At 41.2% G+C, this 18,204-nt stretch overlaps 1 protein-coding gene across 22 annotated transcripts in view; it reads left to right on the top strand.

The window, feature by feature from the left end:
• ZNF131 (zinc finger protein 131) overlaps positions 1–15,414 on the top strand; it is a 55,326-nt gene extending 39,912 nt beyond the window's left edge. For 12 of the 22 annotated variants that reach the window (XM_009449228.5, XM_054684384.2, XM_063810488.1 and 9 more), the window contains 4 exons: positions 130–487; positions 590–812; positions 12,392–12,522; positions 13,528–15,414. In XM_009449228.5, the coding sequence (XP_009447503.1) occupies positions 130–487; positions 590–812; positions 12,392–12,522; positions 13,528–14,214 (1,399 nt within the window). In that variant the 3' untranslated portion in view covers positions 14,215–15,414. Of the gene's footprint in view, positions 1–129; positions 813–12,391; positions 12,523–13,527 lie in introns of all 22 variants that reach the window. The other 10 variants (XM_009449220.5, XM_054684382.2, XM_009449225.5 and 7 more) reach the window with 2 other exon arrangements.
• Positions 15,415–18,204: the final 2,790 nt, after the last annotated feature.

Genomic DNA, 18,204 nt, shown 5'->3' with positions numbered 1-18,204 from the left:
TAGGATAAGCCCTGCAGTCTTGTTTTATAACTGTTTATATAAATTTTATTGCCACTTTATCAGTTTCTTCAAAAAAGCCTGGTAGGATCTTCTTATAGATTTTTTAAACCCCTACATTATGTATTTCAGGAACAAAGAAAACTCAGCTCCCTTAGAGGAAAATACCACAGGAAAAAATGAGGCCAAAAAAAGGAAGATTGCAGAAACTTCAAATGTTATCACTGAGTCATTGCCATCTGCAGAATCAGAACCTGTTGAAATTGAGGTAGAGATTGCCGAAGGCACCATTGAAGTGGAAGATGAAGGCATCGAAACATTAGAGGAAGTGGCTTCTGCCAAGCAGTCCGTAAAGTACATACAGAGCACAGGTTCCTCTGATGATTCTGCTCTAGCACTGTTGGCAGATATTACCAGCAAGTACCGTCAAGGTGACAGAAAAGGGCAGATTAAAGAAGATGGCTGTCCATCTGACCCCACGAGCAAACAGGTAGAAGGTATTGAAATTGTGGAACTTCAGCTGTCACATGTGAAGGACTTGTTCCATTGTGAGAAATGTAACCGTTCATTTAAATTGTTTTACCATTTTAAGGAACACATGAAATCACACTCCACTGAGAGTTTCAAGTGTGAAATATGCAATAAACGATATCTTCGAGAGAGCGCATGGAAACAGCACCTAAATTGTTACCACCTTGAAGAAGGTGGAGTCAGTAAGAAGCAAAGAACTGGGAAAAAAATTCATGTATGTCAGTACTGTGAGAAACAGTTTGACCATTTTGGACATTTTAAAGAACATCTTCGAAAACATACAGGTAATGAGCAAATACTTTGTTAAAATTTTTTTTTCCCACATGCACTTCAAATTTAAGTATCTAAATCCTTTTTAAAAAAAATAGTGCCTCAGAAGCCATCTAATGTATTATCTCTAATGTGTAGGCTAAGTACACGTTTTTATAGTATTACATGTTCAAATATTGGTGCTTTAAATGCAAATCAGTATCAACTTTGGAAGTAATTGTTACTTTTATGCCTTGCCCAATTTTTATATTTTTCAAAGAAATAGAGAAAATAGTTTGTGACTTATTTCCTAAAGATTGTAAATAATTAAATCTTATAGCGAGACTTTACCATTTCTATTTTTACATTTCTTGTGTCGTGTTACTTACGGTACATTTACAAGCAATCCCTGACAGCCAGGCGCGGTGGCTCATGCCTGTAATCCTAGCACTTTGGGAGGCCGAGGCAGGTGGATCACCTGAGGTCAGGTGTTCGAGACCAGCCTGGCCAACATGGTGAAACCTCATCTCTACTAAAAATACAAAAATTAGCCAGGCGTGGTGGCGGGCACCCATAGTCCCAGCTACTCTGGAGGCTGAGGCAGGGGAATGGCTTGAACCCGGGAGGCAGAGGTTGCAGTGAGCCGAGATCGTGCCACTGCACTCCAGCCTGGTCGATAGAGTGAGACTCCATCTTAAAAAAAAAAAAAAGCGGCCGGGCGCGGTGGCTCATGCCTGTAATCCCAACACTTTGGGAGGCCGAGGCGGGTGGATATCTGAGGTCAGGAATTCAGAGACCAGCCTGACCAACATTGTGAAACCCCGTCTCTACTAAAAATACAAAAAATTAGTTGGGCATGGTGGCAGGCACCTGTAATCCCAGCTACTTGGGAGGCTGAGGCCGGAGAATTGCTTGAACCCGGGAGGCAGAGGTTGCCATGAGCCAAGATCACGCCATTGTACTCCAGCCTGGGCAACAAGGGCAAAACTCTGTCTCAAGGGAAAAAAAAAAAAAAAGCAATCCCTGACATGTTTATACTTCTTTTCTTTTGTTTGCCTTTTTTTTTTTTTTGGCAGATGGAGTCTCGCTCTGTTGCCCAGGCTGGAGTGCAGTGGCACGATCTTGGCTCACTGTAACCTCCGCCTCCCGGGTTCAAGCGATTCTTCTGCCTCAGCCTCCCGAGTAAGCTGGGACTACAGGCGAGCACCACCACGCCCCTGGCTAATTTTTGTATTTTTAGTAGAGACGGGGTTTCACCATATTGGTCAGGCCAGGGTGGTCTCAAACTCCTGACCTCGTGATCCGCTAGCCTCGGCCTCCCAAAGTGCTGGGATTACAGGCATGAGCCACCACATCCGGCCCATGTTTATACTTTTTAATGTACATTGAGTTACCTGCTTTGGCACAGTAGGTTAGTAGGCAATATATGTTCATCTCTCTCCACCTTTTCAACAGCAAATATGTCAGGCCTGGCGGACATCCAGGGAGCTGAGGAGAATAAGGTCTTTATACTTCTCCTGGGAGCCATGCAGGCATGATGGAAATGTCCCGAGAAATCTACCTCAGGGCCTCGCCCCACATAGTTCTTCATCCGCTATTCCAGTCGTCTCCCTGTCAAGAGTCCCTGACCTTGCTCAGGTTTCTTGCTTGCTCCCACTCCCCAAACAACCTTTGCTGGGTCTCCTACGCCAGACACAGTAGCTACCACCAACGAATTGAATCTTGGATAGTTCCTAAACCTACTATTACAAGGGTATGGAGAGAGCAGTTAATACAGCATGCTAAGTATTAGACTTCTGGACATTTGTTCCCAAGTCTTTGTTATATGTGGTGGTTAAGGCTGTTTAGACTGTTAATACAGTAAATACAACATAGATAGCCTACAGTATTCAGAATCTTTCTCTTTGATGCTGGAGTTTGGAGAGCTTCTGGTAAAAGTTTTTTAAAATAGGTTTGTCACTGTCAGTTGGTATACATCACTTGAAATTAAGGAACCACATAGATTCAGATGATGTTATCCCCCTCACTGTCCAAACTTACTGTCAGTATTCGAGGACTGAGTAAATACAGGAATAGCAAAGGGATCTTGTACTTAAGGCTCAGTATGGATTTAAAAGTCTTTAAGGTACTTAGTTTGGATAACTAATAGGTGTTTATGAAATCTTTTGGGAAAATGCTTTCTGATTTCAAACATGTATATATACAGTCTACTTTTGAACAACGTGGGTTTGAACTGCTTGCATCCACTTACATGCAGATTTCATTCAACTAAATATGGATCAAAATTATAGTATTCCCAGGATGCAAAACCCATGTATGTAGAAGACCAACTTTTAGTATGTGTGGTTCCGCAGGGCCGGCTGCAGGACTTGAGTGTGCGTGGATTTTGCTATACGAACCAATCCCCCGCATATACCAAGGGACGCCTACCTGTTTTATATAATATTTGGAAACTGCCTACAGTTACAATTTTTGGTCCTTAGAAAACGAATAATAGTCTGTTGGTGAACATTTTTGTGGTAATTGGGTTAATTATGCAAAACGATTGTTATACCAGCAGCACAATAAACAAACATTGGTAAGTAACTTGCAAACTTTGATAGCAGTTTCCAATACCCCAGCAGATAATCAGGATAATCAGTAGCTTTTATAGCCTGTGAATGTGAAAGTAGCCGCAGTTACCTCTTTTACCCAAAACATGGCCTGCTGACTTTTTACCTCTTAGAAAATAGGACAACACGGACCACTTTGGACATCTTTAAATGTGCCTCTCAGGTCTTAGATTTTTTATTTTGGTTTGGACAGCAGAATATAGGGTTAAAGTACATTATGTTGTATGTCTTTGTCTTTCCCTTAGAAATGACATGAGATAAGTAATTTAAGTAGTTGTTATAAATTACTGAACCATATACCCATTGGAGGAACAGTTGAGCACATAAAGCAAACCGAACCCCCACTTCATTGTTTTTTAACTTCAACCAATTTCTATACCGGTAATTAGTTCCAAGATAGTTGTTGTTCTCTTCTCTCCTCTCCTCTCTCTTCTCTTCTCTCCTTTGAAACAGGGTCTTGCTGTGTTGCCCAGGCTGGAGTACAGTGGCGCGATCATGGCTCACTGCAGTCTCAACCTCCTAGGCTCAAGTGATCCTTCTACCTCAGCTTCCTGAGTAGCTGGGACTACAGATGTGTGCCACCATGCCCAGCTAATTTTTCTGTTTTTTGTAGAGACGCGGTTTCACCACGTTGCCTAGGCTTGGAACATAGGCATGAGCCACCATGCTTGGCCCTGTATTTCTTTTTTTTTTTTTTTAGCTTTAACAACAGGAATTCATTTTCTCACAGTTCTAGAGGTTAGAAGTCCAAGATCAATCTGCTGGTTTCTTTTGAGACCTCTCTTTTTGGCTTGCAGATGGCTAACCTTCTGTGTCCTTACATGGTTTTATCCTCTTTGTGCATGCATCTCTGGTGTGGCCTTGTATTTCTTAATAAGACTGGAAAGTCAAAATTACTTCTTGATCTGTGGGCTGCAGAATGGCTGTTGTGTTTGCAGACTGAAAACAATATTAATCTCCTTGTACCTCTCCCTCTGAACTCTTGGGTGACCAGCTGCATTGTCAGTGAGCAGTAGTATTTTGGAAGGAGTCTTCTGAGCAGTAGGTTTCAACATTGGGCTTAAAATAGTCAATAAACCATGCTGTAAACAGATGTTCTGTCAACCAAACTTTGTTCTTCCGTTTCTGTAGCCCAGGCAGAGTACATGTAGTAAGATTCTTAGGGACCCTAGGATTTTTGGAGTGATAAATGACTGATTGGCTTTAACTTAAAGTCACCAGCTGCATTAGCTCCCAACAAGAAAGTTATCTGTCCTTTAAAGCTTTGAAGCCAGTCATTGACTTCTCCCTAACTATGAAAGTCCTAGATGGCATCTTCCAATACAAGGCTGTTTTGTCTACATTGAATATCTGTTGTTTAGTGTAGCCACCTTCATCAGTGATCTTAACTAGGTATTCTGGATAACTTGCTACAGCTTCTGCATCAGCATGTGCTGCTTCACATTGCACTTTTATGTTATAGAGATGGCTTCTTTCCTTAAATTTCATTAACCTCTTCTAGCTTCTGCCCTTTCTTCTGCAACTTCTTACCTCTCTCAACCTTCATAGAATTGAAGAAAGGGCCTTGTTCTTGGTTAGGCTTTGGCTAAAGGGAATGTTTGTTTCGTTTAATCTTTTATCCAGGTTACTCACTCTTTCTCCATAAGCAGTAAGGCAATTTTGCTTTCTTACCATTCATATGTTCATTAGTGTAGCACTTTTAATTTCCTTAGAGAACTTTACCTTTTCAGTCACAACTTAACTACCTGGCATAGGAGACCTGGCTTTCGGCCTGTCTCGACTTTGGTATGCCTTGCTCTCACAGGCTTCATCACTTCTGCCTTTTGAAGTGAGAGACAAGTGACTCTTTGAGACAGAGTCTTGCTCTGTCGCCCAGGCTGGAGTGCAGTGGTGCGATCTCAGCTCACTGCAAGCTCTGCCTCCTGGGTTCACACCATTCTCCTACCTCAGCCTCCCAAATAGCTGGGACTACAGGTGCCCGCTACCATGCCTGGCTAATTTTTTGTATTTTTAGTAGAGACAGGGTTTCACCGTGTTGGCCAGGATGGTCTCGATCTCTTGACCTCGTGATCCACCCCCCTCGGCCTCCCAAAGTGCTGGATTACAGGCACGAGCCACCATGCCCAGCCGTGACCCTTTTTTTTTGACACGGAGTCTCGCTCTGTCGCCCAGACTGGAGTGCGGTGGCGTGATCTCGGCTCACTGCAACCTCTGCCTCCCGGGTTCAAGCAGTTCTCTGCCTCAGCCTCCCGAGTAGCTGGGATTACAGGCACCCAACACCAGGCCTGGCTAATTTTTTTTTGTATTTTTTAGTAGAGACGGGGTTTCACCATCTTGGCCAGGCTGGTCTTGAACTCCTGAGCTCGTGATCTACCCGCCTCAGCCTCCCAAAGTGCTGGGATTACAGGCATGAGCCACCGCATCCGGCTGAGACACGTGACTTTCACTTAAACACTTAGAGGCTGTTGTAAGGTTATTAATTGATCTAAATTCAATATTGTTGCCTCTCAAGGAATAGAGAGACTAGAGGAGAGAGGGAGGGAAGAGAGAAAAGCTGGTTGGTGGAATAGTCAGGATGCATACAACATTTATCAGTTAAGCTCTTTGTTATGGGTGTGGGTTCAGGGCACCCCAAAACAATTGCAGTAGTAACATCAAAGATCACTGATCACAGATCATTATAAGACATAATTTAAAAATTTAAATTTGAAATATTGCAGTAATTACAGTGACAGACGTGAGGTGAGTACATGCTGTTGGGGAAAATGGCAGCGATAAACTTGCTTTACACGGGGTTGTCACAAATCTTCAGTTTTTCAAAAAGTCCAATAAAGTAAAGCACAATAAAATTAGGTCTGTAAGCAGTTTTAAACTATGTTTAAGTTAATAAAAAATGGATCATTTTTCCTTGTAACAAACTGTGAAGACAGGAGACAGTCCTCTTCCTGTTTCTTATTCTCAAAACGTATATACCCCATTAGTTTCATATTTTACATATTTTTATTAGTTTAATGGTTTGGTTTCTTGTATGTTCGTAAAGCATGCACTGTAATCTGTGGCTTGATTTGTAAAATTTTAGCTATTTTTTGTCCTCTGAATTTATTTTTATTTGGAAAATAGTAATGATAATGCCATATACCACTAGGCCATGAATATAAAACAGTGTCAGTGTCCCTGCCTTCAAGGAGCTCAGGATATGCTGGCAGGGGACAAGCATATGCAATCTGTGTAACATGTTAAGTGCTGACCAAAGTAAGCAGAATCCTGTGGGAATGCCTGCCTGGGTTGCTTGTTTGTGATGGAAGAGACAAAGGTGATATCTTAGTCTGTTCTGTTGCTTATAACAATACCTGAAACTGGAGAATTTATAAAGAAAAGGAATTTATTTCTTACAGTTCTGGATGCTAAGAAGTTCACTGTTATGAGGCCACATCTGGTGAGAGCCCTGCCAGTGGCGACTCTGCAGAGTCCTGAGGCCATGCAGGGCATCACATGGTGAGGGAGTTGAGCATGCTAGCTCAGGTTTCTCTTACTCTTCTTTTAAAGCCACCCATCCCATTCCCATGATAACCCATTAATTCATTGATCCATGAATGAATTAATCTCTTCATGAGGGCAGAGCCCTCATGATCCTATCACCTCTTAAAGGTCCTACCTCTCAATACTACCATATTGGGGTTTCGGTATTAACCTGAGTTTTGAAGGGGACAAACATTCAAACTATAGCAGGTGGCTTCTGGGGGTCGTTACCCTTTGATGACTCAGAAAGGAAAAGGAATTAGCCTCGAAACAGGTATTCCAGGCAAAGGAAATGAAACATACACAGTCACAGAGGAATGAGAGGAAACAAATTGTTTGGATCACTGTTAATAGGGCATTATGGCCAGAGGGTTAGGTCCAATTAGAGGAATGCCAGGAGATGTGGCCAAAGGGGTTGGAAGGGCTAACCATGTGGCATGCACTTGGCCATCATATGGGAGATCTAGAGTGGAGTAAGGGTAAGAAAGAGGGAGAGTAATGAGAGATGAGTTTGAGATCATGTAGTTATTTTCATAAATTCCATAAATGAGTTTGAATAATATCTTGGAAGACTGGGTCATTTTAAAGGAGTTTCAGCCAGGCAGAGATCTCATCAGATTGATATTCTAGAGAGATGACTGGCAAGATAGATTGGAGTGGGTTGAAACCTGCTAGCTCAGTGAGGAATCTTGGAGTCGTCCAAACCAGAATGGGAGGTTGGGTAAAGGCAGTGTTAGTGGAAAAGAGAGATTTGAGTAACATTAGGCAGCCTGGATCAATAGGATTTGGTGGTCGGTGAGGTGCAGGAGTAAAAGAGCTGGTGACTCCCAGCTTTCTGATGTAGATGGCTGTTTGATTGGAGGCTAATTAACTTAGAAAAAAATATGTAGAAGAGTAAACAGATGGGGAAGGAGGGAAATACCAGACATGTTGACAGATACACCTGTGGGACACAGTGTCAAAGAGAACCTAGAGGTAACCTTTAGCCATGTTTTCAAACAATTACTCCCTAGTTTCCAAGAAAGGTAGTGTGGAATCATAGAGGGAGTGTGTGTCCAGAAATCAGAATTTCAGTTCCATCTCCAGTTCAGCATTTGCCAGCATGATGAACTTGACCAGTCACTTTATCTTTGGGCTTTTCTTGTCTGTGTAAATAAGGATAAAGATACCTACTTTATAGGGTTGTGACAAATAAGAAAATGATGAAAGCGCATTGAAAACTGTACTGTCCACACATCTAAAATAATTAATATGTTTCTATTTCTACATTTTACTGAGCTTACTTAATTTTTTAAATAGGAAAAAGCTCAGATGGCACACAATGAAAATTGAGTCTCGTTTCTACTCAGGTAGATCTCTTGAAGTAACTACTGCTATCCTTTTCTGATTTATCAGATACATTCCTTGCATTTTCAGGTAGCCATAGACACTCAGGTACGCATGCTTTTGGGAAAACAAGCGAGCATGCGGTAGTACGGCATTATGCCATTTAATTTATCTTGTCATTTTTAAAAATATATGGAACATTTATGAGTATTTAAATTTTCTTCCTGTGGCTGCACAGTATTTTAATCTATGGGTATATCATCAACTACTATTGATGAACATTTAGGTTGTTGCTAGGCTTTTGGTATTACAGACTATGCTGTAGTAAGCATACTTGTACACATGCCTTTTCATATGTTCAAGTAATTTCATTTTTAAGAGCAGAATTGCCAGGTCAAAGAATATGCACTTTTTTCTTTTTCTTTTCTTTTTTTTTTTTTTTCCGAGACAGAGTCTGGCACTATCACCCGGACTGGAGTGCAATGGCGTGATCTAGGCTCACCGCAACCTCCGTCTTCTGGTTTCAAGCAATTCTCCTGCCTCAGCCTCCCGAGTAGCTGGGCTTACAGGCACCCGCCGCCATGCCTGGCTAATTTTTTGTATTTTTAGTAGAGACGGGGTTTCACTATGTTGGCCAGGCTGGTCTCAAACTCCTGACCTTGTGATCTGCCTGCCTCATCCTCCCTAATAATATGCACATTTTATATCTTGACAAAGATTATCAAATTGTCATTTAAGGAGAGGCTATGCCAATTTGTTTCCAGGTCTCACGGATAATGAAAAATTATTCATTGATAAAACCACTAAACCATTTAGTGATATTGCCCATCATTTTGGGAGTTGAAAAGAGTTTCTTTATTACACTAATTCCAGCTAATTAGGTCTTTTCTCTCAAATTAACTTTGCATCACATAAAAATTGTACAAAATAAGCTATAAATGTTTTGTCAGATAATACATATAGCTCAGTTACTTGACTGTGTCATTCTATTTAAGCGTGAGGCTCACATCTAGGACCTCCTCATTACTGGGGCTCCACCTTCCATCCTGGAATCATTCAGTTATTTACTCCTACCTGCTGGTTGCTGAGGACTGCTGGAGAAAATTCATATCTCAAACCTTAAGCACTTCAGTGTCTGATTTATCTCTTTTTCCTAATTGCTATTTCAGAGCTTCTCCATATATTCAAGACCTCTGTCCACACCCCATCTCCAGCAGATTACTTATCTTCCAACCCCCAACTTACCTGTAACAGCATTCATCTTTGTCCCCTCTTTTTTTTTTTTTTTGAGACGGAGTCTCACTCGGTCACCCAGGCTGGAGTGCAGTGGTGCAATCTCGGCTCACTGCAACCTCCGCCTCCCAGGTTCAAGTGATTCTCCTGCCTCAGCCTCCCAAGTAGCTGGGACTACAGGCGCCTGCCACCATGCCCAGCTAATTTTTTACTTTTTTTTTTATTTTTATTTTTTTATTTTTTTAGTAGAGATGGGGTTTTACCATATTGACCAGGCTGATCTCAAACTCCTGACCTTATGATCCACCCGACTCAGTCTCCCAAAGTGCTGGGATTACAGGTGTGATCACTGCACCCGGCAATTTTTTAAATTTTTTTTTAAATTTTTTTGAGACAGAGTCTCGCTCTGTCGCCCAGGCTGGAGTGCAATGGCCTGTTCTCGGCTCACTGCAACCCCTGCCTCCTGGGTTCAAGTGATTCTTGTACCTCAGCCTCCCAAGTAGCTGGGATTACAGGTGCCTGCCACCACCCCCAGCTAATTATTTTTTTATTTCCAGTAGAGACAGGGTTTCACTATGTTGGTCAGGCTGGTCTCCAACTCCTGACCTCACGTGATCCACCCGCCTCGGCCTCCCAAAGTGCTAGGATCACAGGTGTGAGCCACCGCACCTGGCCTGTCCCCTCTTCTTTTATTCTAGAGAAAGAGGTTTCCCTTTTCTTCAAAGCCAATTCTGGATCCCATGCCTTGATGTCCCTCTAAAACCATGTCCCATCTATCATTCCATCTCCTTTCTCCATTGCCTCTTTGCCCATCAACAAATAAATAATGGATGTCCCTCCTGGCTTAAAGAATCCTGTTATTGGCTGGGCACGGTGGATCACTTGAGGTCAGGAGTTCAGGACCAGTCTCACTAACATGGTGAAACTCTGAGCTGAGATCATGCCATTGCACTCCAGCCTAGGCAACAAGAGTGAAATTCCGTCGCAAAAAAAAGAATGCTATTATTGACATGCTCCCCTCTAGCTAGTCATCTCTCTTGTAGGCCATTTTATTTATTTATTTTTTTTGAGATGGAGTCTCGCTCTGTCGCCCAAGCTAGAGTACAGTGGTGTGATCTCAGCCTACTGCAACTTCTGCCTCACGGGTTCAAGCAGTTCTGTCTCAGCCTCCCAGGTAGCTGGGACTACAGGCTCGTGCCAGCACGCCCAGCTAATTTTTGTATTTTTGGTAGAGTCGGGGATTCGCAGTGTTGGCCAGGCTGGTCTTGAACTCCTGACCTCAAGTGATCCACCTGCCTCGGCCTCCCAAAGTGCTGGGATTACAGGCGTGAGCCACTGCACCGGGCCAGCCGTTTTGTTTTTAAATAGAGATGGGGTCTCACTATGTTGCCCAGGCTGTTCCCGTCAAGCAATCCTTCTGCCTTGGCCTCCCAAAGTGCTGCTGGGATTACAGGCGTAAGCCACCATGTTTGGCCTTGTAGGCCTTCTTAAAGGAATTTTGGTAATGACTGTTTTCATTGTCATCCTTCTCACTCACTCTTGCCCCATGGCAGTGGGCCTTCTGATCCAATTACATCACTGGTTAAAGTCATTTCCTTGTTTTCTTTACTTCTACTTCTGGCTCTTTCATTTCCTTCACTAGCCCATCTACCTGCTGTTTTAACTTGGTGTTTCACTGGGTTCTGCCCTTGATTTTTGTTATCATACAACACACTCAGAAATGTTTTCCTGCCTGGAGGTTTTTACTGTCACTTAACCCCTAATTTGGCCAGGTGCAGTGGCTCACGCTTATAATCCCAGCACTTTGGGAGGCCAAGGCAGGCAGATCACCTGAGGTCAGGAGTTCGAGACCAGCCTGGCCAACATGGTGAAACCCCGTCTATACTAAAGATACAAAAAAATAGCCGGGCGTGCCGGCGCACACATTTGATCCCAGCTACTCGGGAGGCTGAGACACAAGAATAATCACTTGAACCTGGGAGGCGGAGGTTGCAGTGAGCCGAGATTGTGCCACTGCACTCCAGCCTAGGTGACAGAGTAAGACTCTCAAAAAAAAAAAAAAACCCTAATTTATATATAAATCACCTTCTATTTGGCTCCAGAATTATCTTTACAGCTATCTACTGGACATCTCCACTCTGTTCTGAGAACCTTCAACTCAGCAGACACAAAACTGAATTTATAGTCTTTCCCAGCATACCCTGCTCCAAACCTACATGGACCTGTGTCCTGTTTCTTTTATTCTCATTGGTATTCTAAGCCAGGGATCTGAGAATCTCCATCACTGTTTCCTCCCTCCTTACTCCTCACCCACCGTACTGTTTTATACCTCCGTGCCTCTTTTCTTTTTTTTCTCCTATTTCATTCCAGGCCGAATTGACCCCCTCCTCTGTGCTACTGCAGTACATATTCCATCGCTCTTTTCTGTGACAGATCTTTTATAGTGCATTGCATTTGTTTATTTTCATGTATTTCATCTTTATACCTTGGCCTTTGATAGGAAGTTTTTTGCAAAGAAGGACAGTTTATCTTCTTACCTTCATCACCTAGCACATGGTCTAGCACATGGTAAGTGTGCAAAAAATGCAGAAAGGATAATGATGCAATTCCGCAAAATAGAGATTGATCATGATTTTTATCTAAGGGAAAATAATTTTTTTAAGAAGTGCAAAGACATGGAACAGAATTTAGATGCAAATTATATTTGTCAAAGCATGTATACAGTTAAATATTAAATTTTATTATTTTTGCTACCTCTAGAAAAGTCTTTGGAATATGGTGAAAATATTTGAATTCTGAATTGTGATTTCTCCTTTTAGGAATTTAGTATTAAAATTACCCAAAAAGAAAAAGTAAACGTTTAAAATTATTTGCTCTTAGGATTTTTCTTAATTTGCCAACGTATCTTTTTTCCCCTCTAATAGGTGAAAAACCTTTTGAATGTCCAAATTGTCATGAACGATTTGCTAGAAATAGCACTCTCAAATGTCACCTCACTGCATGCCAAACTGGAGTAGGGGCAAAAAAAGGAAGGAAGAAGCTCTACGAATGCCAGGTATGTGCAGATACATGCATTCAGTTCTTAACAAAGGAGTCTTGTGTTTGCAGTCATCAAAAGCAAAGGGAAACAGAGTCTCAAGCAAAGGTATAGGGGCTGACGGTTTGGAAAGAAATGAGAATAAAGAACATTATTGTCTTGGGGACTAAATTAGTTTTTTTTAACCCAACCCTAGATGACACCAATGTCAATAACAACTATGTCCTAAATAACAATCTGGAACTATAGTTAACCATGGAGTAATTATTAAAATTTGGGGTGGGGATTGGTGGAAGCATTTCAGCTGTAATTAGATTTTTCCCCCCCATGATTAGTGTATTTTTATATCAAATGTCAAACAATTATTACATTATTTGATATAAAAATACAAAAATTACATTATTTGGTAAATGTTCTATGTTATGGGAGAAATTAAAATATTGTTATTTTATGTTTCTAGAATTTATATGATGCTTAAACAATGAAGGCAGTATTGAAATGTTTCTCGAAATGTATTTAGGTGGCCAGGCACGGTGGCTCACACCTGTAATCCCAGCACTTTGGGAGGCCGAGGCGGGTGGATCGCCTGAGGTCAGGAGTTCAAGACCAGGCTGGCTAACGTGCTGAAACCCTGTCTCTACTAAAAATACAAAAGTTAGCCAGGCGTGGTGGCAGACGCCTGTAATCCCAGCTACTTGGGAGGCTGAGGCAGGAGAATCCCTAGAACCCAGGAGGCGGAGGTTGCAGTGAGCCGAGATCGCACCATTGCACTCCAGCCTGGGCAACAAGAGCGAGACTTTGTTTCAAACAAAAGAATGTATTTAGGTTACTAGCTGTGTCAGCTAGAAGTCCAAATGAACCAAAGAATTATGAAATAGCTTGGACTAGATTCTATTGCAGGTACCATATTTATAACATTTACAGAATAAGCCTTCAATCTTTTCTTTACAGAAAATAAATGCATTCATATTTCCTTCAGTTTGGATATAAGTATTGTCTACATTATATTTTTGGTTATTTCAGGTCTGCAACAGTGTGTTTAACAGCTGGGACCAGTTCAAAGATCACTTGGTAATACACACTGGAGATAAACCCAACCATTGTACTTTATGTGATTTGTGGTTTATGCAAGGAAATGAATTAAGGAGGCATCTCAGTGATGCTCACAATATTTCAGAGCGTCTAGTAACGGAAGAAGTTCTTTCAGTAGAAACACGTGTGCAAACTGAACCTGTAACATCAATGACTATTATAGAACAAGTTGGGAAGGTGCATGTGCTACCATTGCTTCAGGTTCAGGTGGATTCAGCACAAGTGACTGTGGAACAAGTCCATCCAGATCTGCTCCAGGACAGCCAGGTGCACGATTCACACATGAGTGAGCTTCCAGAGCAGGTCCAAGTGAGTTACCTAGAAGTGGGCCGAATTCAGACTGAAGAAGGTACTGAAGTACATGTAGAGGAGCTGCATGTTGAACGGGTCAATCAAATGCCAGTGGAAGTACAAACTGAACTTCTAGAAGCAGATTTGGACCACGTGACCCCAGAAATCATGAACCAAGAGGAGAGAGAGTCTAGCCAAGCAGATGCTGCTGAGGCTGCCAGGGAAGATCACGAAGATGCTGAGGATTTAGAGACCAAGCCAACAGTGGATTCTGAAGCAGAAAAGGCAGAGAATGAGGACAGAACAGCTATGCCAGTTTTAGAATGAAATTACACATGAATATATTTTTTAATTTACTTGTTGGGTTTTTTAACTGATTATGGGCAGTATGACTGTCCTTAATTAAGCCTAACAGACAAGTGGACCAAAGTTAAGCTGTTTCCTGTTGTGCTGAACTGTTTTCCGTTGAAACACATTGATTCCCCTCCCCCTACTTAATGCCACAGAGGAGGGATCTTTTCCATAACTGAAGGGGAGTTTTGAGAAGTATATTTCTGGAAACTTAAATGGATTATATTCTTATTATATAGTTGGGTACGAATGTATCTATTTTCATTGTGGTAAAAGTTCTTCCTTTTCTCTTTCCCAGGTCATGTTCTTCCTCAAATTTTTTCCATATTGTAAAATCAAACTTAAATCATTAGAATACAAGTTTATGTATTCTAATGCATGTTAGAAAATTGAATAATATAGGAAACACAAGGCTGCATGATGAAAAGTGCATTGTTACTGTGCAGTTAAATTTTGGCTTCTGGCTTTCTTTAGTTTGAACAAACGTTCTTGTCTACCCCAGTAGTCACAGATGCCATCTTTGCAACAGAAAGAGTGGTGGTGGCAAAATTTCTAGAACGTTAAAAAAAAAAAAAAAAAAATCCACACCCATGTGCCTTCTCAAAGCCAACTGAACTTCTATAAAGCATCTCTGGTTCTTTCAAAGTTTGTGTTGTAAGGAGCAATGTAGATGATGCTATAATACTTTATATTTTTGTTTATAATGACAACCACCAGTTCTTTTTCACTTAAGTTAGGTTGAGAAATTTTATTTAATGGCCAGTGAAGGGCCATTTTCAATTGGGAAAATTTATTTACATCTGTGGTAAACTTTATTTTGATGAAAAGTTGCACTAGTATTTTACCACCAGATGAGAAAAAGATGAGCAGCATTTAAAAATTAATGTATTTAAAATAAAGTACAGAGAAAGACATGTATATAATTATCAGGCTTTGTTTTGAATGGAATCTTTTCCCCCGATTCTTAATGTAAAGATCTTGTGCTATAACTTTTAAAGCCATACAAATAAGAGTGCTAAACTGTGGACTTAAAAGTAGGTGTGTAAATATTTTTAATCAGTATTACTTGGAAAATAAAATATAACAAACCCATAAACCAATATGCTATTTTCTTTACCTGTTAAATGTTAAATATTGGGAGTTCTTTACATTTTTTAAGTAAACTTTAAAATTATGTGTTCATGACTCTTTTTTAAAAAATTACCAGTGTGAAAGTTTATATCTGGGCAGAGATAGTTCCTCATGTGTCTTTACCCGTGTTAACACGACTGATGCATGAATTGTGATAAATTTTCCATCACACCTCCAACCCCCCAAAATCAGCTCAAAAGCATGGAAGTAGTTCATATTCTTTGTGCTAATAGTTCTTACATGGTAGGCACAATAGCAGGAATTCTCCACTTAACTGTGTCAAATGTAAAAGACCAATGCGATTAGCCCCCTTTGGTAATCGTGACGTTAAATGGTATCACATTTACAAAACTTCGCTGAAGAGAGTGGCTTCCCAGCATTGGAGAAGTCAGATTTAGATATAAATCTGGAGATAGAGCCAACCATTTTATTAAGGGGGCCACGTTTTTAAGATCAAAATAAGGGTATGAACACTTCCAAGTGTGTACTGTTTGGTAGTTGGGTATCTACTGCAAAGCTTATTTAACAGTATAGTTTTTATTTGAAATTGGAAAATATCGATAATATAATTAAATTATATCCCAGTGAATTTTCAGTTTGCCTTAGGATGCCAATGTTCCTGAGTTGTTTAAGAAAAAAAACCCTAACAGATAGTGGTCTCAAATATGTAAATTACTAGTTAGTATCTGGTGAATTTTGAATGCTGAAAATAGCGCATACTATGCCCTAAAGCTAAGGTATGAAACAAGGATTTTAAAACAAGAGTTCTGACCACAAGGTAAAGATCAAGGGCAAAGGTACATCAAAGTGTTAAAATTATTTGAGTTTTCACATTTGTCAAGACCTTTCGAGGTAGATTTGAGATGCAGATATAGTTCATTTTTCTTTTCCCAAAAGGTATAGAAGCTATCAGTGTACCCAGAATGCCAGTAAATTTGATTGCAAAAGTAGAGGAAAACTATCTACTGGTGATAAACTGTATGTTGAATAACATTTTGTAGTTGGAAAGCACTTTATGTAGAACATAAAACAGCTGTTAACAACTGATGTATATTTGCTTCAAGTACTGAAGCAAACTGGATATTTAGTCCTCCAGTGTTCTACTCTATTTGTACTGGAGTTTTAAGATAAGTCTACAGTATGAGCTACCAAGTTGGACAGTAGAGTGTGCAATGATGATCACATAGAAATAAGTCCCAAGTGCACTGAGAACGATGAGAGGGTTTTCTGTCTCTACTCCGTTTCAACAGCAATTCTCAGACATCAATTGGGTGTCCAACAATTCAATCTGACACCACCCAGATTTAGAGCAAGTTAAGTGCTCAGTACCACAAAATTGCCCCCACTTCAGACACCAGCCACAAATGCGATCAACAGGCTACCCGCGCCTCTGCCCAGCCAACCATAAATTTAGGGTTCTTATGGCCTTCCCATCCCCCCAAGTTCAATAATGCATTGAAACAACTCAGGAAAGCACTATACTTAACGACTACAGTAAGTATACAATTCAGGGACAGCCAAATGGAAGAGATGCATAGAGTAAGGTGGGTGGAGGGGGTTGTGGAGGAGAATAGTAGAGGTTTCTCTGCCCTCACTTGGCATGCCACTTTCCCAGCATGTTGATGTGTTCAACTCAGAAGCTCCCTTACTGACATTTTATAACCTAGACTCATTAAATTATTGGCCTCCGGGCTCAATCTCCAGCCCCTCTTCTCCCTGGAGGTCTCGGGTGGGGGTAATAGTTGTAGCCCTTTAATACAACTGGTTCCTCTAGTGACCCATGCCCATCTTGAAGCTATCTAAGGGCCCTCTGCCAGTAGTCATCTCATTAGCATAAACTGGTAAGATCAAAAGGGGCTTGTAATGAATAACAAAAGACATTCTGGAAATTACAAGGATTTTTGGAGCTGTGTGCAAGGAACCAGGGAGAAAAACCCAAATCCATTTTTTTTGTTTTGTTTTTAGACAGTTTCACTCCTGTTGCCCAGGCTGGAGTGCAATGGCACGATCTCTGCTCACTGCAACCTCCACCTCCCAGGTTAAAGCGATTCTCATACCTCAGCCTCTCGAGTAGCTGGGATTACAGGCATGCGCCACCATGCCTGGCTAATTTTTGTATTTTCAGTAGAGACGGGGTTTCACCATGTTGGTCAGGCTGGTCTCGAACTCTCGACTTCAGGTGATCCACCCACCTCAGCCTCCCAAAGTGCTGGGATTACAGGTGTGAGCCACCGTGCTTGGCCTATTTTTTTTTTTTTTTAATTACACCACACCTATCATTTGAGATTGAAAGAAAAACTAAACTGAATACATTAGCAATACATTTAAAAGCTAGACATCTTTTGGATATGTACAAAACCAGAAGGCTCTTGTAGTCTTACCAGTTTAAAAAGGCTACCTGGCTGGACGCGGTGGCTCACGCCTGTAATCCCAACACTTTGGGAGGCCAAGGTGGACAGATCACCAGTTCAGGAGTTTGAGACCAGCCTGGGCCAACATGGTGAAACCCCATCTGTACTAAAAATACAAGATGAACCAGGCATGGTGGCGGATGCCTGTAATCCCAGCTACTCAGGAGGCTGAGGCAGGAGAATCGCTTGAACCCGAGAGATGGAGGTTGCAGTGAGCTGAGATCGTGCCACTGCACTCCAGCCTAGGCCACAGAGCAAGACTCCGTCTCAAAATAAATAAATAAATAAAAATAAAAAGGCTACCATACTCAGATAATACTGAATGTAGGCACATTTTCATGAGAATTTGAATGCTTCTGCTCCCACTAGTTTGAACTTGGAATTAAAGATGTCATTATTGGAAGGGTCCATGAAAGTTCTCTGG

This window comes from Pan troglodytes, chromosome 4 (assembly GCF_028858775.2).
Source record: "Pan troglodytes isolate AG18354 chromosome 4, NHGRI_mPanTro3-v2.0_pri, whole genome shotgun sequence".
NCBI classification, from domain to species: Eukaryota; Metazoa; Chordata; class Mammalia; order Primates; family Hominidae; genus Pan; species Pan troglodytes.
The sequence above is the reverse complement of the archived record's forward strand: the minus strand, read 5'-3'. Positions and strand labels throughout refer to the sequence as shown.